Source organism: Callorhinchus milii, unplaced genomic scaffold (assembly GCF_018977255.1).
Source record: "Callorhinchus milii isolate IMCB2004 unplaced genomic scaffold, IMCB_Cmil_1.0 Scaffold3, whole genome shotgun sequence".
Classification (NCBI taxonomy): Eukaryota; Metazoa; Chordata; class Chondrichthyes; order Chimaeriformes; family Callorhinchidae; genus Callorhinchus; species Callorhinchus milii.
The window spans coordinates 98762604-98790010 of NW_024704744.1; the positions used below are offsets into that span (position 1 = coordinate 98762604).

Genomic DNA, 27407 nt, shown 5'->3' on the forward strand with positions numbered 1-27407 from the left:
CCGTCCATTCATGTCACACAGATTCTTCCATCAAGAATCACTCTGCTATAGTGCTAGATACACTAGATACACAGCCCCTCTCACTAAAGCAGGCTGCAAATAGAGTAGAGTGAGCTCTGTTCCTCTTCTGGAACATCAGCCTATGTCTTTACCCTCACCATCACCAACAACTTGCATTTATATAGCGTCCCTCACGCAGGGTAGGATCCCAGAGCGACTCTGCCTTTACCCTCACCAGGAACGCATGCTCCAATATACAATATATTGGAAAAAAGTGCACAGTGGCCATTCCATTCCTGGCAACATTTAATGAGTCTAATGGGGCACAGAGAAGAAGTGAAAGCCCAGGGAATGTTCTGACCTTGATGTGAGAGGCATTGACGTAGCCCGTGTTATTTTCTTTGGTTGGCACCAGCTCCACTCTGTTCTCCTCGTAAGGAATAACGTCTCGGAAACGATTCCGCTCAGCGTTCTCCGGAAGCGTCGCTGTGGTGAAAACCCCATCTAGCATCTTCTTTGGGATCTGTTCATACTCTGTAAACACCATATCCTCCTCCAGCTTGATCTCCAAGGTTTTACACTGCGAAACAATGAAGGAATTAGTGTTGTTTTCTTCAGTGCCGTGGGTTAAACTAGAAATAGCGGCTCTCTCTGCACTGCACTAATGAACAAAAAAGCTAGTGTTCAATATTTCCCACAAATTGAGATCAACAACAACAACAACATGATTTCATTTATAGAGCGCCTTTCACGTCAGGAGGACGTCCCAAGGCACTGGACAGTTGGGTCAGGACTCGAGCAGGGGGGGAATGGTCAGGGTGAGGGGAGGGAAGGGAGGGAGCGAGGAGGGGGTAGAGAGTCGAGAGGGGAGATGAAGGCTGAAGGTCAAAGAGAAAGGTCTTGAGTCCGGCCTTGAAGGAGGAAAGGGAGGAAGCGAAGGCGAAGGCACTGGGGGATGGAGTTCCAGAGCCTCGGGGCTGAGAGGCTGAAGGCCCGGCCACCGATGGTAGGGCGGTTGGGGCGGGGATGTGGAGCAGACTGGAGGCAGAGGAACGGAGGGCACGCGCAGGTAAGTAGGGGGATAGTAGGTCAGAGAGGTAGGAGGGAGCGAGGCCGTGAATGGCCTTGTAGGTGAGGATGAGGATCTTGAATTCGATCCTCTGGGGGATGGGAAGACAGTGGAGGCGAGCGAGGGCGAGGGTGGGAGTGATGTGGTCGAGAAGATCAGTAGGTAATGGAAGGGGAAGACCACACTCGACTGGCACCATTTGCAACAGAGTGTGGTACACACAAAATATTTTGGAGGGGTTTAGTGTGTGTATTTCTGACCTGACCTATCTTTCTCTCTCAGATGCTCCTTGGCGTGCTACATGTTTCCAGAGTTTTCTGTTGAGCTTTACCGTTCTCCAGTATACGTTTCACCCACAAAACACACAGTCACTACACTTAGCAGTATGTGCTGTGAAGTCCTTTAAGACGTTCTCTCGACGAGAAACGAGCTATACCAACTGGAAGGATTATTAACAATAAGCAGAATCTTTTGGCTGTTTTATACAATCAAAATTGTTTATTTAAACCCAAGTTGCAATTTATGCTGCATCCCTCAAGGTGTCGCCAGAACACAATCTTTTTGGTTGGTAATAGATGGGACTCAACTCTGCATTACATTTGTATTGTTTTGTCAGTTTCCGGGCATTTCTTAGAATTTCCAATAGCTTATTTAACACAATAAAGTATTTACTAGCTTGGTTATTAACACGCACAAACACTGGCACTCATCCGAAGTCTGTTAATTCTATTTATTTTCAATCCTTAATCACCTCTATCCTTCAGCTGAAACATTAAACCAAATTTAGATAGAAGTTAAAGATCCCATGGGCACTATTCAAAATGAGAAGGGAGGTTTTCCCTCAATCATTTTCCCTTTGTTCTGGCAAACAATTCCCCAGATAAAATTGGTCATTTGCTTTGTGTCTGTTTGTAAGTCATTGCTATGCGTAAATTGGCTGCTGTGTTAAGTATACAAAACACAGTCACTACACTTCACAGTGAAATACTGTTAATGTGCTTTGAGATGTCTCATTGGTGTGGTGAGATGCAATATTAAATGCAAGGAATATCATTATTACATCTTGCTACATTTAAAAAAAACAGTAACGTAATAATACCCCTCATTGCAAAGCAGAAAGTTATTTAGTCCTAAAAGTCTTGAGTTCAATTCTCAATCTGTGCAGCCAGGTGATCTTTGCTGGGATGACAGATTGAGCCCTACAATTTACTTCAATAAATAAGAATAATAAAATATCCATTATTTAATTGTGCTATTGGTATGTCCAGCATTGAAGGGTCTGGAGGCTCCTGGTCTCCACGTTAGAGAAAATGTTTAAAATGCTCTGCGTGGTTGAACTACAGTCAATCATTTGGCATTCTGAGGAAGTGCATGGTCACATTTTGTTTTGTCGCAGAAGCTCAATGAAAGGGTCCTTTATAGATTTGTGCATTTCTGTCGTTCTGCACTGCAAGGTTCAACATCAGAAACTGACCAACAAAATACTTTGGAATAGCTTGGCTGCAGCTAGCAACAATCTCGTAGTCGACATACTCAGCTCAGCCTTTAAAGCAACAAAAGGCTCACTCAATTGCCATCAGAATAGTCTGCAGAACCTTTGTGTCTGTAGGAAAGCCGAGCTAAGCCGTGTCAGTGTGCTTTGAAATTGGAGGTAGTTATCAATACAGTTATTTTCCTCCAGTAAATGAATGGTTTGGATGTATTCCATTTGAGAATGCAAGAGAGCCCAGAATGGCGATGGGCAGAAAAATATAGAGATTCTTTCCGCAGATAGGCTGACACATATTCGTTCCGTAGCATAAAGATCCGACTAGTTACAATTCTGAAACACTGCCTAAAAAGGAATGAAAAAGGAGGAAAACAAAGTAGGACTTATTTGACTTGGCTTCGGCTTGGCATGTCTCTCGTGCAAACACATATCCAACAGATAGTTAAAAACAACACATTTGTTCAAGGCTACGAGATACTGTTTGAACACTGGTTTAATTTGCCAATGTTTTCATAGGGATTCACAATAAAGATAAAACGAGAATCTCAGCTATTCAGTACACAATGGGCTTTGGTAATTTCACCCAAGTAAACGATTTCCAGGGCACATCCAAGGTAAGTCATTCACTTGTTTTTGGAATGTTTGTTGCTAGACATTACTTGCCTTTCACAAACTGAGAGAAAAAATACACTGAAGTGGTCTGTAAATATATACATAAAAGGGTGGCTACAGAGGAAATTTGGAACTGGTGGAAAGTTACCAATCTCCAACTAGCCCCAATCCTCCCTCCCACCACCACCAGTCAAGCAATGAGAACTAGAGCATCCAACTCCATAAATGGAAAACCATGCTCAGACTTGGACTGTAAACAAGTGACACAAAACAAATGGTCACAAGGTCCGGAGAACTGTTAATTGATCTACAGCCCTCGAGATCACAGCTGATATCACACTGTTAATACCGTTACATCTTTGGAGATGGCTTCCTAGCTGGATAAATATCCAGCTAGGAATCTCTTAAAAGAAAGAAAGCGTAGGCAGAAACAACTCCTGAGTCAACGGCTTCACCACCAGGGTTGAAAACAACAAGCCCCAAAATTTGGCAAAGGGTGTTTTGTTTTGTTTGGTTTTCTCTGGATTTTGATCTCCCCCAAGAGTGGTCAGTCCTGGGAGAGATCCAATACAATTTACATTTATATAGCGCCTTTCACATCGGGAGGACGTCTCAAAGCACTTAAGTTGTGAAAGGTTTCTGTCCAAGATCCCGGTATTGGTTTATTTTAACAGCAATCCACTGGCAGGGACTAGACTTTATTTGATACTTGAAATCTCTGCACAGCAAAGCACCAGATAGCTCAGTGCAATGAACAAGAGGTACCCGTAAATCCAGAGCTTAGCCAGCATTTGCTAACAAATTGGTCTTATCAAAAATAATAGCTACAATCCAGGGAGCTGTATGTGGGAAAATATTTCAGAAGCCTTAGAGAAAGAAAATTGATAACAGAGAGCGGGGGCAACTAAACTAAAAATAAAACATAACTGATTCCTTCATATTAATCTCCTCAGCGTATTTTCCTAGAAACACCCACACTCTTTCTGTGTTTGTATTTTCACCCATTTCATTAAATGTTTATTCTGGAATACATTAATACCAACTACGTCACATCAATTATTCGATAGGCTGGTTTAACACAGGCGAAAGAAAGATTGATGAGAAAAAAAAGCTTCTTGGTTTCATCCCATTTTCGATTATTTTTAATGACTGTGCCTAAAAAAGCCCAAAACTGTTTTGAAAGGCACAGTGTAAGTAAGCCCTATAACCAATAGGCTAATATGTGCCTCACTGTTGCTTTGGACAATATGCACATATTGAAACTCTGGATCCACCCAGCTCTTACAGCTGCAAAGCTCACATTTCTTTCATTTGCAATATATTAATTATCAGCAAAGTTGCACAAGAAATATTGTGCAAGTGGTTTATGAATGCATATAGCACCTATTCCACTCAACATGTTCCGACTGGTCCTTTCTTACCCTTTCATCCATCAGTATTTTTGAAGTGTCATCCTGGCAGTCCTCGGGCACTGGGACTCTCGTCATTGAAAGGCCGTTGAGTGCTGCCCATTTCAGTGGCCCAAACTTCTGTGCTTCTGCCGTGGCCAGTTTTTGCTTCTCTAAATTCTTTTAACAGGAAGAGACACGTTACACACATCACATTACATGTCAAATTTGAAGGGCATTCCTGAAATGCTTGCAATCTAGTGCAATCTATTGGAGCACAGTTGGTGATTAGAGATATGCATTTGTCTTATCTGTGGATTTCGACCAGTTTATACAAGCATCGATCGCATGGTTTCCCCATCAACACTGAGCTACTTACAAACTGCCAAAAGCCAGCCTTTTCCCTGCCAAGTCATCCTGCTTCCACATTTTCTCCACAAATGAGGCAGGAATAGGGACAAAACAAATGCCAAACTGGGCAGACTTAGCCTTAGCTGGTTTGATGATCTAGCTCAGTCAGCTCAATTCTTAAAGACTCTTTTTAGGATTTTTTTTTCTTGGGGATGGACACGACACCTAACATGAAAAATAGAACTAAAATAGAATTGGAGAGATCCCAGCACATATTTCATGACTCCATTCCCATATCGTGTCACAGGCACAGTGGATGGAATGGGCTTCTATGGTGCTTGAACTGTCTGTGATTCGAAATGTTAACTTCTTAAGGAACACTGCATTCTTCGGATTTCAAATAAAGCAGTCGGGAACAACAAAGGCCAACGGTAAGGAAGGCCACATGAGAATAGGAACTCACAGGAAAAATTAGAAAAAATTAAATACAATAACATATGAGTAAAGCAGGAGAGGGATGGGAGAAACACCTTGCGTTAAAAACAAAACAAAATTGAAGGCAAAATACTGCAGATGCTGGAAATCTGAAATAAAACCAACCACAAAAAATACACTTTGTTTCAAATTTTGAGAAATGGGAATACCCAACTTATTTGAATGGGTAACGGGTGTTATTTTCCCCTCTTCCACGGTTTCTGACTGAGAAAGAAGCTGGGCAGCTGGGCTGCATCCCTTGCTTCTGCCTACTTGACTGAGGACTACTTATTCTTGCCCTGACCACAGATTCCGCAAGAGCTGGATGCCAGTGGTTCTTGAATAGCAACCAGGAACTCCAACTCTGTCTAATCTGAAGGACTGATTTCTCTTCATCCCACCCACCCCTCACACGCCCACCCCTGCCATCTGCCTGCAGCTGTGATTAGTAAAATCAGCACAGACCAGGTATTGAATCCACAACTTTCCCAATCGATTTGTCTCAGTTACTGGTTGAACAAACTCAAGGAGTCTTTGAATGAGAGAGAGAATTTTAGGACTCTGCCAAGTCATTAAGTGTAGCAGCTAATGATGATGACATTCTTTTGAATCTCAGCCATTACTGTGTTGCGCTATTCTCCAAGCGTGGGGTCTCAGTTGCTATTTCTCACACTGAAGGACCGTCAGTGCAGTCAAAGGAGAGGAAAAAATCTAAAAGCAGAAAATCTACAAAAAGTATTCAGTTAATTAAATCCAAGTGGTGACTGAACTGTAATCTGCTCACTAAACCGTGTAGATTCGCTACTGTGAGCGGACGGGGGAAATTAACTCTCGTCCATACCTTTAGAAATGAGTTCCTGTTGGCCTGAAACATGTGATTATATTGGGAACTGGGCAGGTATTAATAACCATACAGGAATATGTGCCCTGGGCTCACCCAAGTTTCCAGCTAAGGGAGTAATGAAAGCAGAAGGGATCAAAGAGGATTTTTTTTTAAAAAAACATGAAATAGGCTTTGTTCAACGTTAAAATTGGACCAGAAATCATCTTTCTGCCCAACGGGGACTTAAAGATGTATGATGTACGACACAGCAGTGATGTTTTAAATAATGCATCAGCTGTGAACCTGTCAACAACAGCAGCAACTTGGATTTATATAGCGCCCTCCACGCCGTCCGGCGTCTCAGAGCGCTTTACAGTGACAGATCCCGGCGCCGAGCTAGGGGGAGGGGGAGGAAGGTGACCAAAGGCACCCATTCCAGTATAAAAGTCCACCCATTCCAGTGTAAATTCCATATTAAATAATCTAAAGCCTCAGCTAGTAACCCGAGAGAGTCTATTACACCAATAGTTACTTACACCTTCTCTGGGCCTCAAATGCACAAGGGATGCTGCATTTCCTTGGCCTATCCTTGCCAAAGATCTTCAAAATCTGGATGTTGTAACGGAACCAATTTTAACTGGAACTTTACATACTTAACTTCCATATCAGGAGAACAGACCTGCAGACTTTAATGTTACATCTTTGGTTCACCCCACAGTAAGATTGTTTTCTGAATGTGTTTGATAAAACACTAGACTAATTTTTAATGCAATTATAATGTAACTGTTTCATGCTAACACTCCCTGTTTATTAAAATAGCTATCCTTTTGCTCTGTCTCTATAACAGGATTCCCCATGACATAAACAAAGTGGAAAAGTTTATTATTTTAGCGGTCAGCGGACATTGAAACCCCAATACTTCCACAAACACAGCTGCAATTTCAATGAAATGTTTCTATCCAACAAAATGTGTTTTTTTAAAATACAAATATCCTCAAAACACAGTCAATGCTTCGGCTACAAATGTTAATATAAGATAAAACACTTTTAATCGCCTTATAGGTTTAGCTGCTTTTTAAAAAAATATGCATGTATGTTACTTCAGTACACACGATTGCCATGTTCACAAGTGCACGCCAATGAGGTAAAAAGCCACAATACACTTACCCTCAAAAGGATCTCCCTTTCCACGATGCTGTCTTCTACAAAAAAGAGTTCAGACACGGGTCTCTCTTTGACTGGCTCCTTTCTGACTCGCTCTTTCACGCTGGTCAGGTCAGGCTCGGACAAGGACGGCCCCAGCGATGGCCCATTAAGAGCTATTTGTTCATTTCGAGAGAAGGTATCCAGCTCTGGCGTTGGCAGTTTGACCCTGGCAATATACGGCATCATTTTAGGTTGCTCCTGTCTCAGGGCCCCGTTGCTCATGCTCTTTTTGCTTCCTGGGTATTCAGGAGGCGGCTTGTTTGGTATTTTTGCCAATGCTGCCTGCAGCTGGGCACTATAGTCCATGTTGTCGTTAAACGTCGGTATCTGAACGTCATAATCGGGGGTGTCCTCGTCCTCCTCGCTCTCGCTGCTGTGAATCAGCATGGTCGCGTCGGACAGGGTCTTCTTGTGGTGATACGCCGGCTGCTGCTGAACCTCTTGGACCTTGTGGACCTGCTCCTCCTGACGCCGATGATCGCGCATGGTGTTCCTGCGCTGGGGGACCGAAGCACACAAGCTCTTCAATGTCATGGCCTCCATCCCACGCACCATATTGCTGATCACCTCCAGGCTGTGGCGCTTGTTGACAGCCGCGTGATGCTTGGCCGTTGTGAGAGGCTCACTGACCTCCTGCAGGGACTGGTGCACCACGGGGGAGCTGTCCTCCTGGAATGTCTTCACCGAGAGCTGGACCCTCCGGCTGACCAGGTCAGGGCTGCTGCCGCTGACGTACTTGTGGCGATGGCTGGCAAGGTCCGGGGTGCTGGTGGCAGGCCGCGGGCGGGGGTACGGAGGGGGCGGCCTACAAAAGTGGTTCCGCAGCATGTGAGTGGTGCTGTAGTTGGGATTGCCCTGCAACTGCATGTTGGCAAGCTCGGGTGTGCTTACAGTGTGTGAGATTGCGCTATTTGCCGCCCTGTTGGCTGCAGGATTGCTGGCATTCAGTTGAGTGGAAGCAGGAGCAGGTTTGCTGTAACTGCGCTTTGACCCGTAGTGAGAGGGGTACTGGCACCGCTCCCTGATCTCAGGCTGGCTGTAAACCATAGCTTCCGGCTGGTTGTATGCATGGGTGTTCCCAATATTAAGGTTTCTCAATGACTGGCTTTGATCGTCCATATGAATGATGCCTCGCTTCATTTGCCTCATTACAGTCTCATAGTCAGGTGTGGGCCTATAGGAGGGCACAATGATAGCACTGTGCCTGTGGCTGGGGATGTAATCTGCACGCATGATGTCACTTCCAGGGATGCTGAGGTTAGAGGACATGGGAGATGCCTGGATGAAGTTTTGTGAATGATTCAAGGAGTTCATGCTATGAGCACTGTACACACTGCCATTTGGCACAGTTCCATTCATGTAATTGAGATCCATTGGACATCTGTCTAGGCTAGTCTGAGATCTGCAGTAGAAGCCCTCTTCGTTTCCATGGTAAATACTATCTGTATGAAACAAAAGAATGCAATAGCCTGAATTACTATAGGAGAGCAATTTAAACTTACAATAGTTCAAAGGTTACAGGATAAATCGTCAATCTGCAATGAAAGGGAATAACTCCAGTGGGGGCAGCTTTCTATAATCACAAGCCACAGGCCACAATAGAATGTTCTCCTTCCTCTCTGCTGCACATGCCCCCAAACAGTCCCAGTAAATTATAGAAATGTTCTACGTTATGTGGTTCAACATATGGTTTGAAAAAGAATACTCTCCCGACTCAGAGAGCGGTAAAAGAGCTAGCTTGATACATTAGTTACATAATCTCATTAGATTATCAATGCACCTGCATCTGAGACCTCATTTAACTTGTCCTTTTCTTCCACAATTGTGCTACAGTGGGTATGGAGGTTCGTTAACCCATTTCAAACCAGTTGAACTTGATATACAATGGCATTGTCCCTTCTGAGCTCGAAATTCAGCCATCCGTGCCTGAACACAAACCAGTATCTGACCAGCGCTAAGGAGGGACATAATTTACTCATCTTGAGGAACAGCCTGCTTCTGATTTTATATCAAACACAAAACACCCTTGGAGGTTGCATGGAATAAGTGTTGATGGTTTAATAGCAATAAGTGGAGGGAAATGTTAGATTCCTCCAATGTTTCCGATTGAAACTAACCTAATACTGGTACAACACAACACAATAACCAATTTGGTTTCTTCAAAGCTCAATAAAACACTGTCAATGGCACACAAATGTTTACCTAAGTGTAGATGGTAAATACCTTGTGATGTATGTGTTTCAGTGTAATGTTCTCCATACTGGATGTGCATTGGCGGTAATATAAACGACTGTTGCCTTGGCTAAAAATAAGGAATGGAAAAGATTTGAGTATGTTAAACAGCACAATGCACATTGAAGCACTCACATTCATATTATTACATGTGCATAAGCAAGAGATCTTGAAATAGTAATCCTTACATTTGGTATAGCACCTACAATATCGCAAACGTCTCAAAATGCTGCAAAGTTTCTGTGATATTGTAGGTGCGATACCAAATGCAAGGATTGCTATAAAATTTGTCATTTATTTGTCATGGATGTTTGCTAGACATTGCTGTGTGCAAATTGGCTGCCATGTTTGCCTTCAAATACACAGTTATGTCTAGCAAACAGCTATGAAATAAATGAAAAATTTTATCCAGAGCTGGTCAGGAGAAACTTCTTTCTCTTTAAACATCCCTGGTCAGTCAGTCGAGAACTCAAGTTAAGCATCCCATTCAAAGGACTGAACCTCTGAGGGTCAGCCTAGACTATGAGCTCAGTTACCTTGTTACTCGGTACTCCCATACCATTTAATATTCTCCTTTTTCAAGTATCTAATTCCCTTTTAAAAGAATTAATGAAGGTAGAACACTATGTGAGAATTTAAATAGTGTATTTTATTAAACAGTAATTCTATTAATATCACACTATCAGAACTTTTTTTAAAATCTTAAGACTATCTGAGAGAATTGGGTTTCTGTGAGATGACAAATTCTGTATATTTTGGCTCATGAGATTTTAGAGGAATAACCAAGATGCTAAATTCCAACTAAATAATACTTTTTAGACCAAGATATCAAGGCAATGCTCACAGGTTCATTCACCATCACACTGAAAATTAATACAACAGTAAGGCTATTCAGACATCAGGGCATTTTTATGCTAAATGTTGTGTGCTGCACCCTCTGGAACTGCATTCCACAGTCCCTCCACCTCGACCCCTCCCTCGCCTCCTTCAAGATCCATCTCAAGACCCTCCTCTTTGACAGCGCTTGGGACATCCTCCTGATGTGAAAGGCGCTATACAGATATAATTTGTTATTTTGTTAATTGTTCCAAATATGGAAATGTTCTTGTGCAGAGTATTTCATTAGGTGCTCCACTGTTATACTGTTAATGCCAGTTTCCCATGAGCTGGTGAGGATTATGAATTAAAACGGTTTTGTTTGAAACCTGAATACCACCTTTGTTCTCCAGTTAAAGAAAATAACTGAAAATCCAACCAAAAATGGGCAGAGGGGCGAGGCGATACATAAAACCCAGTCTGTTGCATATGATTAGCGAAATTTCTATTTGTATACTGCTTTATCATTTCATTCTATGCAAGGAAACAACTTGCAGACATCTCCAGCTACAGGACAATAGATGCAAGAACATATTATCTGTAATTTGGTAGTACTCACGTTGTCTCAGACTAACGCTAAGAAGCATCAGCAAGTTGCATTTTTAATTAGGATTAAACACAACAAGGTGTTAAGCGTTTTCCAACAATTAACAATAGAAGTATACGTCAATTTAGGTTGCTCTAAAGTTGCTGGTGTCAATGCTTTAATTAAACGCTTTGCTTCTGTATAATTGTGCTGTGCAATGCCTAAAGCCCTGCTGATCACATACGCATACCAGAGATGATCTGCTCCATGTGGGTCGTCTTCTGATCGGTGTTGGGGAGCATGACTGCATTGGTCTGTCAGAAAATACAGTTAAAGATTAGATGTTCGATGGACACTCAACCAAATAAGCAACTGCAATGCTGGACATCTTTTAACAGAGATGGAATGTAGCTTGTATAATTGATCTGCCTGTGAGAACACAAGACTTTTTTTTTTTTAAAAATACTACAGTAGTGCCCGATCCAACTTGGGGATCAAATTCCAACCAGCCTTGAATCAGGGCACAATCACCAATCAGTGCTTCCCTGTCTGGCCGTGAGACATCATGATTTGTAATGAGCCGATCTGTGGATTTTTGGGGTAAGTAACTATCAGGGTCCACATCCCAACAAGAGAAGCCATATTATAACAAAGCACATTATAACCAGGTTCTTCTCTACTAAATTTCAGAGCCCAAAGCTACACATTCTAGATCTGGAGAAAAAGAGTCTTTCTTCACCGATATGTTCCGAGGCCTGAAATATCTCATGGTCTTAACATTAAGACCAATAATTTGGAAGTCGATTTTACAGAACAACCTAAAGGATTTGTAGGAAGAAACAGTTTCTATGTTATGGTTAAATTTAAGAACTTTCCAAAAGTCTAAACAATCTTAACTTTTGAAGGAAATAGTCTCGTATCCAAGACCACGAGAAATATCAGGCCCCAGACTGCATGCTCAAGAAATATGCTCAACATAATTCATCCATCTCTTTTCAGGACATTCATACAAAAGTTCCCAAACAAGCAACTTTGTCATGCAACCATTAAAACCCGACAAAGCAGCTAATGCATTAAATACACTTATGTGCAGAGAACCATGCATCAGTATATTGTTGTTGTCTCAGTGCAAAACAGTAACACATTTTTAATCAACAACACATCCTCTTCAGGCAAAAACAACCATTTTTCAAATCAACACCACTCACAAGTCATTTCCTCGTGATAAACTTTGTAGTTATTGCTGGAAAGGAGATCTAAAGAATCTATGTATGCAACATTGTGAATAAAATCTTTTTTAAACAGTGACAAATACAAATCTTGTCTATTTTTAGGATCACATACATCTAAATTCTTCAGAAAGAAATGCTCGTTATTTTTCATTAGAGAATTATATTTTCACTACGCTTCCATTGTTGAAAGGTGATCAGATTAAGAAATAGCAAACGAGACTCAGTATCCCAAGGAAGGGCCATCATTTTGTTATTGCCTTTATTCACCATCACTCATATCAATAAAGACACAAACATAAGCTGTTAACATGCAGGGCTAGATTCACAAAACGGTCTGATGGTGTATGTAACCTAACCATGTTAACTTGTGTTACACTAGAGTTGTAAAATATTGCCCAGATATATCGCAACATCAGGAATAAAAGTCTAGGAGACCAGTTTGATTGACATTTGCTTTTGAGATTTTCAAGAGTGAACATGTTTGAATTACTCTTGGCAGTGCTATCTGTGGGGAGCAGAACTGACAAGAAACAGCTCAAAAAGTGGGGGAAATTACCAAGTGAAAATTGGTAAGTTCTTTAAGCAAAAACTTCACCAAAACCTTAATTATATCCATCAATTGTAAAAAGGGGATTTCAAGATAAAGAGTGTATACAATACAAATTCATATTTGTATAATGTATTTCACTTCAGGAGGACGTCCCAAGGTGCTTAACAATAATGTCTTCGCACTTGAACTGGGGAAGAAAGATGACCGAAAGCGCAGTCAAAGAAGTAAGTCTTGAGATGGACCTTGAATGAGGTGAAGGAAAGACTGCAAGATGGAGTCGAAAATAGAAAGAAAATATAAAATGGATGCATGTATAAATATTGTTTTTAAAAAAAACTCTGGATTTTCCTAAAGAGCAGGGCGGGAAATGAGGGATAACATGTTAACATCTGATTTAACCACAACCACTTCTGGCACTTGAATATAAGTATATCCCACACATTTGCAAATTTCCACAAGTCATTCCATTGAAAACAGCTGCTGATTGAGCTTGCATCTCCAACAATATTTATTTACAATGAATCACTTCCTTCAATGACTGATGAACTACAGATGTGCTTTAAACTGTCAGAAGTGGTCCTTGTCCCAGGTACCAGGAGGCGCTAGTGTAGATAGTTATAAATTTAATTTGTAAATCTTTTAATGTTATAAATGTGCTAGCAGTATGAACTGAAAATCAGAGGTGTTTGGTGAAATGTCCCTGGAGAATAGCGAGTTGTTTGATCTAGGGGATAACAGGGTTTCAATGCTAAACCAAAACCGTATAAGAGGTAAAATAGCAAAAGCAGACTGCACCTACCAGAGACATATCTGAAAACATAAACTGCTCTCCAAATGGCATTAAAAATCACAATCAGACAGAGACAATAAGAACAATAATAATAATCACAAAATATACAGTCAATTTACATTATAGTATCTGTGAAGTGCTTTGAGTCATCTCAATGACCTGATAAGGTGCTATATCCAATGCAAGGATTATTATTATTATAATAAACTTTCAGGATTTGTCTATGAATAGCCAAGCCTCAAAGAAAGCGTGCTGTTAGAGGTGTTAGGAATGATCACAAAAAGACCAGTTAAACAAAGGGGGAGTTAGGAATGTGGAAGGAATGCTTACATATAGCCAGGGAGAAAGGGAAATTTCTTCTTAACAGTGTATTGAGCGTTAGATTCAGAACTAAAAGTAAAAATACTTTCTGATTAAATGTGCCCCATGTGGGTTCTTACTGAGACACACACAGACACAGATACTCACTATTGGTATGGAGTCTAAATAAGCTCTCACCCAGGTCCTCTCCACCTCTCCGACCTGCTTACACCTTGCTCCACTACCCACCCCCTTGCTCAGCTGACTCCAGCCCATTGCACCTCCCTCGTCCCCTCCGCTCCACTATCGGCAGTTACGTTTTCAGCCACTGTGCCCCGAAACTCTGGAACTCTCTACCTCAATCCCTCCACCGTGCTCCTTGCCCAGCTTCAAATCGCATATGAAGACTTTCCTCTTAGCCCTAGCTATAGTCACCTCCCCTCTCTCCCCAATTCATTCTCACGTTCTGGCACTGTTAAGCGCTACAGGACGCTATCTGCATGAAAGGCACCAAGTAAATGCAAGTTGTTGTAAATGCCTCTGCACTTTTAGTACAAAGTTCTAGGCTGGAGGGTTTATTGAGCTGGATAGTGGGAGGAAGATGAAGCAATTGGCTCCAAATTCAGCAATTGTGTCATTTTAACAATATTCAGTTAAATGGTGAGCTGGGGTTGCAGTTGTGAATGCTAACAAACAGCACCCACAGGTGTCAAGTCACGTAGAAGATAGTTGCAGATCACAGAGCAGTTCAGTTTTGACTATTTGATCACATCTTTCCAGAATACCCCTTACAGCCCATCGTAGCATCAAGTGGTTTCTTAAAATAATCCAATGCCCTGACCTCAACTGCTATTGAAATAAAGTGCCTATAAAAGCAACAGCTTCAGAATACTCACTCAGTGCCGATTTTATTCTGTTTATAAAATTTATGTCTTGCAGTGAACAATCTGGAGATATATTTTGCCATTTCCATGTCATCCTGGGTGTAGAAATGGAGAATATATAATCGTTAGAAATGTCTACAACTAGCAGCATTTTGTATCAAGAAAAAGTCAAAGAATGCTGTCACTTAAGGTTAATGAATTCTTACCGCTATCCAAATTTTAGCCCAAAATAATTATACTTTCAATTAATATCTTATATCATAAAAATGTGTCAAAGTACTTCATTTATTGAAATAACTGTAGTGTATTTAACTCTATTTGGGATGTCCTCCTGAAAGGCGCTGTACAAATGTACAATACATTACAAATTTGTTTTTCTTGTATTTGAAGGCCAATTTGAACATGGCAATGTCCCACAAAGAGCCATAGAGTAAATGATTAATTTTATCTGGAAGATAGCTGATCGACATACTGGGAGAAACTTCCTTCTCGCTTTCCAAATAGTGTCATGAGATCTCTGAAGTCCACCTAAAAACAAAAACAGAAGTGGCTGGGAATACTCAGCAGGTCAGGCAGCACCTATGGAGAAAGGAAAGTGAGTCAGTGTTTCGGGTCCACGACCCTTCGTTAGAACGAAACCCTTCGCCGTTCTGACAAAGGGTCATGGACCCGAAACACTGACTCACTTTCCTTTCTCTATAGATGCTGCCTGACCTGCTGAGATTTCCCAGTGACGTCTGTTTCTGTTTTCAGATTTCCAGCATCTGCAGTATTTTGTATTTTTTTTAAAGTCCACCTGATCGGCAGATGGGACATCGGTTTAACATCTCATCCAAAGGAAGGAATCTCCAACGATACAGCATTCCCCAGCACCAAGAGTATCAGTCTTGACTGTGAGCTCAAAGTCCCGACGCGGAGTTCAAATCCATAACCTTCTGAGCCAAGGCGAGAGAGCTAAGATCTGAGCCAGGCTGACATGTTTTAGTTGTACTTTTCGTACTTACAGTGTGAAAAGGAACGGTTTCTTCTTTGTTTGTTAACTCTGCATTAATCGAAGACTTATTGTGTGTGATATTTCCAACGTCGTTCCACCTGTAGGTTTAAAAGGTAGAATACGACGAGGTGAGAAGCAAAGAAAGTGAGAAGAGAACGCACTCTCGTAGAAAAAGATAATGGACTTTCGCAATGGACAATGGACAAAAGCAAGTCTTTGACATATACCTGAATGTTACAGTTGGCCGTCCATCCCTATGCTTTACAAAGATTCCCACAAAGGAAACACCAATAAAAACATCACTTCCGAGATTATCCTGTTGAAAGAGAATAAACTTTAAAATTTACAGAGAAATTTAGAATTGCCCTATGCAAATGTCAACAGGTAAGAGGTTACACCAACCGTACATCTAACCTTCCCCACTCGAGAATCTGTCCTCTGAAAAACTGCTATTAGAATTGAAAAAAAATCCTCCATTATTGCACTCGTCCTTTTGAAATCGTCATTTTTTCTGAAGAAATCATAATCAAGTAATGTGGAATGTATTTTTAACGTTTGGTAACCATCCGCTGCATTTCGTTTACTTGGAATAACCTGCAAAATACTGGGATTTGTGTGGCTTTTTGTAAAACTAGGGCAGACTCTTTTATTAAAGAATAAATGCAACAGAGCAGCCATCACAGCAGTCGGTAAGCTCAACAGCACTGCGTTTATTAGCTGAACGTTGGAATAATACATTTAGATATTAACGGCATGAATTTGACAGTCATTTTCGTAATATAATTATCAATGGCTAAGGACTGTTGAAAATGATGATTGTTGCAAACAGCTACTGTGGGGCAGAGCAGCTTGAACGTCATTCATGAAACTTGTGGCTAATACCTGAGCAGTAGCACTTAACTTTTCAAAATTCCTAATGGAAAGGCTGCTGGGAGGCACTTAACTCTTGAAAAGAAGTACTTAACTTTTTGAAATTACTTAAGCACTGGCGCTTAATCTTTCAATCACAATGGGAGTGATTTCTCCAAAGGTAGGCGACAGTGCTGATATTAAAAAAAGGATCTTTCTCAAAGTCAGCTATGCTCATAGTACAGCATTTGTGCATTTTTTCCCTTGTTTTTAAAAAATATTTTTTAAAAGGTGTGACCTCGAGGATTAAAGTAACGCACATTTAAACTCTGCAGATTTTAGACAAAGTTAGCGGAAAACGGCTTCCTTGAAATAAAACATCAAAGGCAATTTCGCTAAACACACACAACTAAATGGATAAATATTTGTACTGCGCATACAAGTTTGGAAGCCTGGGATCCCATATCATCCATGTCTTGCTTGGGGAGCACCAAAGGAATGACCAGATCAAATTTTACAACCATTAGGATTCTACATAAACATTTAACATATCACCTGAAAAATGGTGATCTTTGCTAAACAATTCCAAACAGCACATTTTTAGACTGAAAAGTGTGAGGTGCAACCACACCGTTGATAAAACTGTGCCACGTTGGGGGAAGCTCTGCATTATCAGAACATTGTCCTTCAGTTGAGATGTGAAGCCAACGTCCCATCTGCTTGTTCAAGAGGACATTATAAGGAACCTTGGCAGTATTGAAAAAGAAAAGGGAGTTTCTCGAGTGTCCTGGCCAACAATCTTCCAGATAAATTGATCAATCACCTCCTGGCTATCTGTTGAGCATTTCTGTGTGCAAATTCACTGCCTCAATTGCCTACAAGTGCACAATCACTATTCTTTACGTTTATTACTGTACATTTCAATATTGTAGGCACCCCATCAAGTACAAGAATTATTATGGCTAATAATGATTATTAAATAGTAAATGAGGGCGAACCAGTTAAAATCCAGTCTAGAGCAGAGTGGATAGCACAGTGTCAACTGGCCTTCCACAACTTTGACAAAATAGTTAGGTCTGAAGCTGCCCACGGCAGGCGTGGTATTCTATTGTAGTTGCACTTTGTGGATGGCAGTGTTTCAGCCTGGAACAAGTCAGGCAGGGGGAGGAAGAGCCAAGAATCTGAAATATTTAAAAGCTCTTAAAGGTGTTTAAAACAACAGAGCTTGGGTAATTTTACATGAATTTGATTCCATGTTGGGGTGGGTGGGAGAGCTTAATTTGACAATGAAAACATATGTGAGCGAGCTGCGTGAAGAGAGGAAGAGTTTACATGTTTAACTGATATCCTTCACATGCAAATGCCTCAGCTCCTCAAATTCAGCTCTCAGAGCTGGACTATAAGTTGGGCTCTCTTCCACATGGCACAAACTGGCCTACTCAATTAACCCACAAATAAAATGCAGAAAGAATAAATGTGATTTTTTATAGTGCCTTGTCACTTTGAAAGACTGCAAGGAACTTCACAGGAATTGCTGTGGAATGTAATGGCTGTTTTCGTAGGCAAACGTGGCAGGTATTTTTGTGCGCAGCAAGGCATCACAAAACAACCACGACACAAATTACCAATTTATCTGGAGGTTTGTTGGTTAGGAGACCAGGAGAAGCTGGTATCTCTTTCCACATAATATCGTGGGATCTTTGGATCATGGAGGCCCTGGGATAATAATAATCCTTCAATTTAATATAGTACCTTCCGCATTGGGAGGACGTCCCAAAGTGCTTCACAGGATATAATGTAAAGTGGAGTGACTGTAACCTTTGTGGACTAACGTGGCAGCCAATTTCCGCAAGACAATGTGCAACAAACAGCCATGAAGTGAATGACCAATTTTATTTGGGGGATTGCTGGCTAAGACAGTGGGAGAAACTTCCTCCTCTTTTCAGATAGAGCCATTGAATCTTTAACGTCCATCTGAACGGGCACCTCAAACAATGCAGCAAACCCCAAACACCGCAACCAAGCGTCAAAATAAACTATACGCGCGACATGTGGCTACAATCCACAACCTTCTTGCCCAAAGGTGAGAGTGAGACTGACACACAAAGCATAGATTACTTTTAAAACCTGTGACTTCAAAATTTAAATCAATTCATCCCTCCACCCCCTCTTCCCCCCTCCCCTCGCCCCCCCACCCCCACCACACACACACACACATCACTCAAAAGAAAGTGTGGAGTTTCGCAGTTTTTAAAAAGTACACACGCACGTCAACCATATGAGGCTAGCTATTTGGGTGGTGATGTTTGTAAGCGAGGGCTTAGATCTTTAAAAAAAACTACAACCTTTTAGGAATATTATAACACTTTTTAAAATTTAAAAAATGCAGTTTAAGTGTTAAAAAGTTGGAAAACTACAGAAAAAAATCTGAAATGGATATGTTAACTGGGCAAAGCTGTTTATGGATCCTTGCAGCAATGCTGTGTCTACAACTAAAGTATGCAGACTATACAATGTGTGAGCTCACCAGAACAGCCTGCTTGCTTAAGCGCTGTCTGGAGCACAGTAACCAATGTTCAATGTCCCCCCTCCCCCCAGTTCTGTTATTTTAACAACAATTGCTGTAACAAGCTAAACAATAACACCAAGTTGTGTTTTCGTGATAGTCCAAGTCTAAAGTGAGTATTGTACTGCTGTTATCATACTTTATTAAGAAATACATTTATTCTTTGCTTAAAATAGATGCTAAGACTTTAAATGTCAACTGAGAAGCGGCCAAGTCAACTTCCAAATACAATAGAGCCCTACTATAATGCACCTTGTTATAACAGAAGAGTGTTTTTCGCGTGAATGGAGCCCAGAATCTAATTCACTACTCATGTGCACAGTCAGATGGTTGGTGCGTGAAAAATGGTTGACTTCAAGGCCACCGGGTGGCCACTGACATCACTTCCTGGCGCTGCACATACAGAGAGTGAGTATCCCCGTGTCAGGTTCTGTCACTCGCACTGGAAGCTCAATGTAGTTTACAGGAAGGTGCTGCAAGCTGAACTCAGACGGGTTATATACAACTGGCCTTGGGCCACGGAAGAGAGAAGTCAACCTGGGCTCTTGCTCCTATGTAGTGAACCCTGCTGGAAAGTGTGTGTGTGTGTGTGTGTGTGTGTGTGAACATCGGGATAAATCAGGACCAGGCTCTGCTATGAAATTACCCTCCACTCACAGCATCCATTATCTGGGCTCACATCACATGTGGAGTGGAATGTGTTAGAATAGACTACACGAGTTCCAAGTCCTGACGTGGGGCTTGAACCCATAACCTCTGACTCAAAGGCGAGAGTGCTACCAACTGAGCCAGACTGTCACACAAATCATAGATTATTGTTAAAGCTTGTCATTTCAAAACTAAAATCAAACTTCTCCATGAAAAACAAGAGAATGTCATACACAACAGGAAGCCAAGCCAATTCCCCACCTCACCATAAAAAAATACATCTCCAATGTGCTTTAATTTTTCCTGCAATTTAGTTCGTCTGTAACAGGATAAAGTCTTACGAGAAATATGGAGTTTATTTTTCAACGCTGACTCAGTTCCTATCTATGAATTTCTAAACTTAATTTACAAGATGGTACATTTCTGTGGTACGCCACTGATCCTGATGTACCTTAGCAGGAAAGCTTTCCTGTCCAAAGCCTTCGAGCTGTTCCACTTGCTTTATGTACAGCAACTCCGCCTTTGCAGGTGGCATCCCACTGTGCAGAGAACAGCAGAAAGGAGCAAATCAATGTATTTATACACCCTAAATTTGGGCAGGTTACATTTAACAATACATTTAAAGTCACAAAAACAAATGTTCCATTGGAACCCATTTAAGACTTGCAAGAGAAGCTGAGAAAGTAGCTCAAGGTAAAGAAGTTCCCAGTACAAAGCATTATCATTGTGGATTACACCAGGTTTATACAATCAGATTTAGACCATTTTTGTTGTCAATACTCTCTATGATTCAGACCAATCTCAGCAAAGACCGTGCCTTAGTGTCATCGCAGTTTTCAGCACAAAAAGAGAGTGTGTCCAATGTGTCTGTGCTGATGGTTGCTCACTGGAGCCATCTACTGAATCAAGTATTCACATTCCCTGCTCTCTGCTGGACAATTGCACTTGTCTTCCTTCCAGCTACACTGAGGGTGAGGCTCTTGATCTGAAAATTGTGGCACAGGAATATTGGAGGTATTGCAGTTATAATGAGAGCTGTTCGCATCTTTCATGCTCCATGTGTGGAGAGGGTGAAGTGGAGGTATATTTTGCATATTTTTGGTGAGTTTGGCAGATTAGCTTCTAAAATGGATCTTCACACTGGTATTCCATTTTACAGTGAGTTATTATACTGCGGCCAATATCAGAGCCAGCCTAACCTCCACGAGGGAAGCACAATCAAGGTACTTCAGAATGTTTCGAAACACTGTCTAAATAACTCAGGTGTGTACTGGGTACCAATGGGCACCCACTGCCTGAGTTTTAGGTATCCCAAAATGCATTAAATTAAAATCTTTTTCAGCCCTATTTTCCTATCCTCCATTCCTCCAGCTCCAGAACTGTCCCAAAATCCTTTCATCTTCTCTCCCTGTCTTCAAACCCTTTGAAAAGCCTCTTTGACTCTGTAATTGGTCAATAGCAACCATTTTTCCCTTCCCTTCCTTCATGTTCTTTGTGAAGAGTTTGGAGATTTTATCCATGAAAGCAGCTACTTAGCAGCATGTTATCATTGGTGACAACCATTGGTCTCAGAATTTCACAGGGGCACTTTCGTAAATGCAACATTTATTTTTAAATGTACCGGCAACAGTAAGGCTTTTTTTTAAAAGAAACAAAGGTGAAAGAATGTCCAAAGCAACTTGTTCGGATATTAGTGCGACAGAGAAGTTCACATGAGTTCGGAGAAATGACTGAACAGACACCAGACGCTAATTTGGCAGCAACTACCAGAAATCTATTATCAGCTTTTACAGAAGTGAAGGAACAACTGCAAGAAATCAAGCATGTGTTTGGGTAAGGCTACGTTTTCTGTCCTTCGGTCGGAATTGAACTGTAGGGAAGCCTTGCCTACCTGTGAGCCTGGTGCTGAAGTGCCACCTTTCGGGTCATTTCCTCCAGCATTCGTTGATCTTGGATCCAGTCCTATATATATATATAAAAAAAAGCATTAATCATTCAAGTCTATTGATTATATCTCCATGGGGCTTTACTTAGAGAACAGAATTAAAATCAATATATAAAGGCCTCTATAAGGAGCAATTCATCCTGACTTCTCAATAGGTTTAAATGACGCACAGACAGAATACTCCATCCAAATGGACAAGGTTTAGTTCACTCTGCAGCATCATTTATTGTTCCCTATCCAAGGCAACCATGGCATACGTGTGCAAAACTAGGTTAGGAATTGAATGAGCGCATTCAAATTCCATTGAAGTGAAGTCAATTTATTTCCCATGTGTAAATAGAGCTGAAGTCACACTTTGTTCCTTTTATCTCAGGGAGCTGCTGAATAAGCAACTGTTGACACAAGATCTGGGACTTGAAGTACATTGAAATCAACAGGAATCTATAGGCAGTGACCAGCATCACCCAGCTGCACCACATAAAATCAGTGCCCATGCTGCCTTTGTCTAAATATATTTGCAAAATGAAAAAAAAATTGGTGACTCTATCCACGACTATTCGTGAGACACTGCTGTGCAAAATTAGCTGCCTTGTTTCGCCCACAATATATACAGTCAATTCACTTTACAGCATATTCTGTGAAACGCTTTGAGACTTTTCGAAGACATGATCTGGCACTCTATCAAATGCAAGGATTATTATTATTAATACTTTCAAAATTCAGTGGGTAACCACACTGGCATGCAAGACTTACTCTAATACAATAACAACAACTTGCATTTACATAGCATCCGTCACACACGATAAGATCTCGGAGCACTTTGCAGTGTCGTGGTCAGATATCAAGCAGAGAAGGCTGGGGAAGGGGAGAAAGAGGGAGGGAAGAGATAGGTTTTGTGTCCATAAGCCCAGTGGAAAAGGTAGGTTTTGAGGTCAGATAGAGAGGGGGCGAGACACAGAGTTACCAGGAGGGTGTTAGACATAGACTTAGGAATAGTCTGTTATGTCTCCTTTCAATGAATAATAATCTTGGCATTTGATGTAACATTTCACCACATTTTACAGGATTTACTATTAGTACGATTGTATTTTGTAGGCGAACACGGCAGCCAACTTGTACACAGTAATGTCCCACAAACAGCCATAAATTAATGAGCAATTTTAGATGGAGGATTGTTGGCCAGCACATCAGGAGAAAGTCCCTTAGACATAACCGCCGTGTAGCTACTGGCAAGAGACCTGGTAATGTAAAGCAGAAGTTTCCTCCAGGAAATCTCCTGTACAGCACACAGAGGTGCACAACTTTGGCTCCGAAGAGATCGTTGGTCTGATGGTATTCGGCAGCAATAAACTTCTCAACACACATTTTGTAGACATCTTTGAAACTCGTGCAGAATTTATATATTAAGCAGAATTTTTGGTCCACTGCTTGCTGTGAAGCAAACAGACCAGTGAGTGTTAATCTGAAACGTGGCTTCAGATTGTTTAGATCAGTTGCACCTGCAAAGTCAAAAACATTTGCTCAAAAAAAACCTGAAAGGAAGCAAGCGCGTTTGATCTTCATACAAAAAAAAGTCCTGCCTCAGCGTGGAAATCAGAAACTAAAGAGAGCTCCCTACAGGTGTGGAGGCCGCCTCAAGGCACATTGTGCTGCTGGGTTTTATTATTTCTGACTAACTCCTTGAATATTTTACTGACAGAAACAAATATCGTGTAGAGGCCCTAGAATACCAGAATGGGGTGGTGGGGACAACTGAAGCAGTGTTGCGTGGTGCAATTGTTGAACGGTGCAAGCTTGCCCAGAATGGGCAGGTGACTTCAATGTAAAGCGGCCAATTATCTTATCAATTAATCCATGTGGAGTTATTGTTTCCACCCCCAATTAAAGCGCAAACTTGTCTTAAACACTCTTATATAAGACTACGATTGGACAGGCTTGTGTTCTTCAGTCTTGAAAGGAGACATCTCAGAGGGGGACCTTATTGAGGACAGTGGAGTTCTGTAGCTCAGTGGTTAGAGCACTCGCAAGCGAGAGACCTGGGTTTGATTTCCATCAGGGAAAAACGTTCAGCAAGTTTGCTTACTCCACAGGCCTCTGTTTACCTAGCAGTAAGTAGGAACCCGGTTGTTAGTCAATTGGTGGATTGCTTTTCCGGCGATAATAATCCCTTGAAAAAAAATAATAATAAATTGATCACTTCAATCCACAGCTGATTATGGGGACCCTGCTGTGCACAATTGGCTGCCGCATTTCGCCCGTGAAATATACAGTCAATTCACTTTACAGTATATCCTGTGAAGGGCTTTGAGACGTCTCAAAGACGTGATAAGGTGCTGTATCAAATGCAAGGATTATTATTATTTTACATTTTAAATGGAGGTGTAAAAATAAACACAGAACAATACTTTACAATAATAACAACAACTTGCATTAATATAGCGCCCTTCACATGGGGTAGTGTACCAGAGCGCTTCACAGGGATGGAATACTTTAGGATGCTCCAAGACAGCAGCTCAATTGGGCATGGGTTTATACACTTCACATACTCCTTAGTCTTTGTAAAGTGCTTTGAGATGCTCTCCTGCATGAAAGGCACTTCTACTGTTGTTCAGGCACATTAAGTGGCACAAGGTACCATTATGAGCACCTCAGATCCGATGGGGCAGGTAAACCTAGTGACAACTCTAGTGATGGTCGATGCACTTGCACAAACCTCTCGGGGCTCACCCACCGGGTGCCCCTCGATGCACCCAAAACCGACTGAAATAAACGTGAGGGCACAGAAGGAGCTCGAGATGTAACCAAAGAGTGGCCCGAACATGTATGTATGTAAATGCGTGTGTGTACGGTGCACATCGGGTTGGCTTCTGAAAGCGTAAAGCGCGCCTTATCAGGGTGTTCGGGGGGGGGACAGGGGGCGAGGGAGACGCACATGGATGTAGTGCACACAGGAGCGACTCCGAACTGTTTTAAAGGGAGCGTCCCAAAAAGCCTGTGCACAACTTGTGGGCGGGGAAGGAATGTACCGTAAACAATGGAATGTTTTTTGTATCGGGAGAAAAGGGAAAAATTGTAACAGAAGATGTCGTGTTTGTTTTGGATTTCTGTTGTACTAAATATATATTTTCAAAAAAAAGTGTGCAACCACTCACCTCAAATCTCTCCTCTACAGCTCTCAAACTACAATCCCCAAGCAATCCCAAAGGAGGCTTGAGTGACGGGCATTATCTACAGATTTCTCTAGAACATTTTGCGATAGAAACATTTCAAATTTGTCTAAATCTTTATTAACCAGGCTACGTTCTGTGATTTATTTTATCACTACGTAGTGCAATGCCTTTTGACCACAAAAGGGCTCAATCTGCACAGGGAAAGGAGGGTAGGGAAAAGGAGACAGAGGGTGTGGTCTCTCTATATAAAAAATACATAGAGACAATTTGATTTTTAATTGGGTCAAAACATCATGAAAGGCAATAGGTGTTAAAATGTTTAACTTGGCAAAAAATGTATTTTAATGCAATCTGACCTGAAAAGGCTTTTAAGTTTTGCGGCCAAGATCTAAGAAGTATATTGACATTGGGGCGGGGAGAGGGTGAGAGCTCTATGGTAAGGATGAATAATTATCGTGTGCCTTGAGAGAAAGTTTGATCTGGATCCCACACTCAGACACAGAAATAGCAGAAGGAAATTTCTGGGAATCCACTTTCAATTTAAGGGTGGAATTAAATTTAAATAGGGATAGAAGCTTCTGTTTTCACCCATTCATCACCTCTATATCCTGGACTCTGGATCAAAAGCCATACATTCCTTGGCACATATCAACACTGTTCTGTTCTCTGCTTTTCCTTGAATTAGTAACATCGTTCATCGTGGTGACTCAACAGGCAGGAAAAGTGATACATCCATTTTTGAATACAAATGATTAAACAAGTTGAATAATAACATGGGAAGTAATGTTCATGGATATTCTGACATTTCAATCCCTTACCGTTGGGAAGTTAGGAAAAAAATAACAAATCTTTATCACCTTGGATGTTTTACATGTAGTTGACTTGCCTCCCTCGGTAAATTAGGTTAAGCAAGAATCATAACAGAGCAAATTGTATGTGGGATGTGGTCCATATCGAATAACTGGTCCCCTTACAATTTTGGCATAATGAAGGTTGAATGTAGGTCTACACACGCCCATAACACAGCAGCAAACAAAGTTTCCCATTATTTTTGATAAAGGCTACACGGTAATTTGAAAGACTTTTAGTCAAATCTCACGCAGCCAGAATTGTAACTCACAACACTCCTTACAACTCAACGTGGAATTTCCAAATGGGCCCACGCACACAAAAAAGACACTTACCATTGGAAACAAAACATATTCCCTGAGGAAATCTTGTGACTCATACTGTCCATAGTCTCCAAAGTCAGCTGCAAAGAAAGAAGGTAATATTTATTGTCACCGCTGTCCTACTTATAGAGGGACTGCTTCTGTGAATTCATAAAAGAACTCGGCACAAAATACCCCAAAATCCAGGAGTCAAAATGCGATGTCATCACTGGTGATAGCAAGAGATATGGGAGTTGGGGGGTTACTTTGTAAATTTGTGGTTCAATTTAAAGCTGAATTAGAGGAACACAGAGAAGCACAGACATTTATCTCACTGTGAGGGTCACAATGGGTTGATGATTCAACTCACAGCACACCGTGCATGGTGATAGTGTATCGGAATCAGTGTCTACCACCACTGATGGTGAGGTGCCATGTGAGGCCCAGGTGATTCCTGCAGGACGGGAGACAAAGTGGGGATAGGGGGAGAAAGATGCAGAGTATCATCAGGCCATTGACACAAGAGCAATGTTAGTCAGCACCTGGGATCACAGAGTTCATTCTGTTGCTGAAGTACTCACACACGGGCACAAAGAGATTTAAAATTATACAGAAAGGCAATTAATCTAGGTTTATTGGCTGGGTCTGGATCTTTGAAGAGGAAAAGGTGGGGTCAAATACCACACATCCAACATTTCAGACACATCCAACACTAAGCAGCGGCTCCACACTTCGCTACAAATCTACCTTTACAAATTAGGATTCACGCAAATCATCGTAATAAATCGAGCTCTTGATCCACAGCCAACAAAGCTGAAATGCACAGGACGCGCACAGCTGCCCTGCATTCCCCAGTGTCCCTTCACACCTACATGCCAATTTCACACTTCATAAGTGTCAGGAATTCAATTCACAACAATGGGATTCTTATCCCATAAATAGTTAAGGCCACATTAAACACAAAAGGTCCATTTTCCTCTCTGTCTGAAGCGGAAATATATAAATCTGTAGACACAGCCGTGGTTACCTCGCTGTGTGCAATTATATTCAAAACTGTTGGTTAAAAGAAAAGTGTGACCTGCATCCCATGCAAATATCAAAGTTTCCCATGTTTCCATTTTTGTCATCAGTTTGCTCTTTGTGCTCATAAAATCTCCCCCAGTGTAATTGCTGAGTTTAGCAGCTATTACTTCAATTACACCAGTGTGCAGAATATCTCTCATACATGCTGAGAACTGTAGTCTGCGGTCTTCTACATTTAGGTGGTTATAGGTCCAAGACC

The 27407-nt window shown here is 41.4% G+C and overlaps 1 protein-coding gene across 1 annotated transcript in view; it reads right to left on the bottom strand.

The window, feature by feature from the left end:
• Nucleotides 1–27407, bottom strand: part of LOC103186166 (protein tyrosine phosphatase non-receptor type 14) — a 117149-nt gene that overhangs the window by 12959 nt on the left and 76783 nt on the right. Inside the window, exons 5-15 of the mRNA XM_007905028.2 lie at nt 26159–26226; nt 21751–21821; nt 20311–20398; nt 16024–16112; nt 15807–15894; nt 14815–14897; nt 11297–11360; nt 9636–9714; nt 7374–8854; nt 4592–4738; nt 362–580 (exon numbers count right to left, since the gene is read on the bottom strand). Coding sequence (XP_007903219.1) covers nt 362–580; nt 4592–4738; nt 7374–8854; nt 9636–9714; nt 11297–11360; nt 14815–14897; nt 15807–15894; nt 16024–16112; nt 20311–20398; nt 21751–21821; nt 26159–26226 — 2477 coding nt within the window. The remainder of the gene's footprint in view (nt 1–361; nt 581–4591; nt 4739–7373; nt 8855–9635; nt 9715–11296; nt 11361–14814; nt 14898–15806; nt 15895–16023; nt 16113–20310; nt 20399–21750; nt 21822–26158; nt 26227–27407) is intronic.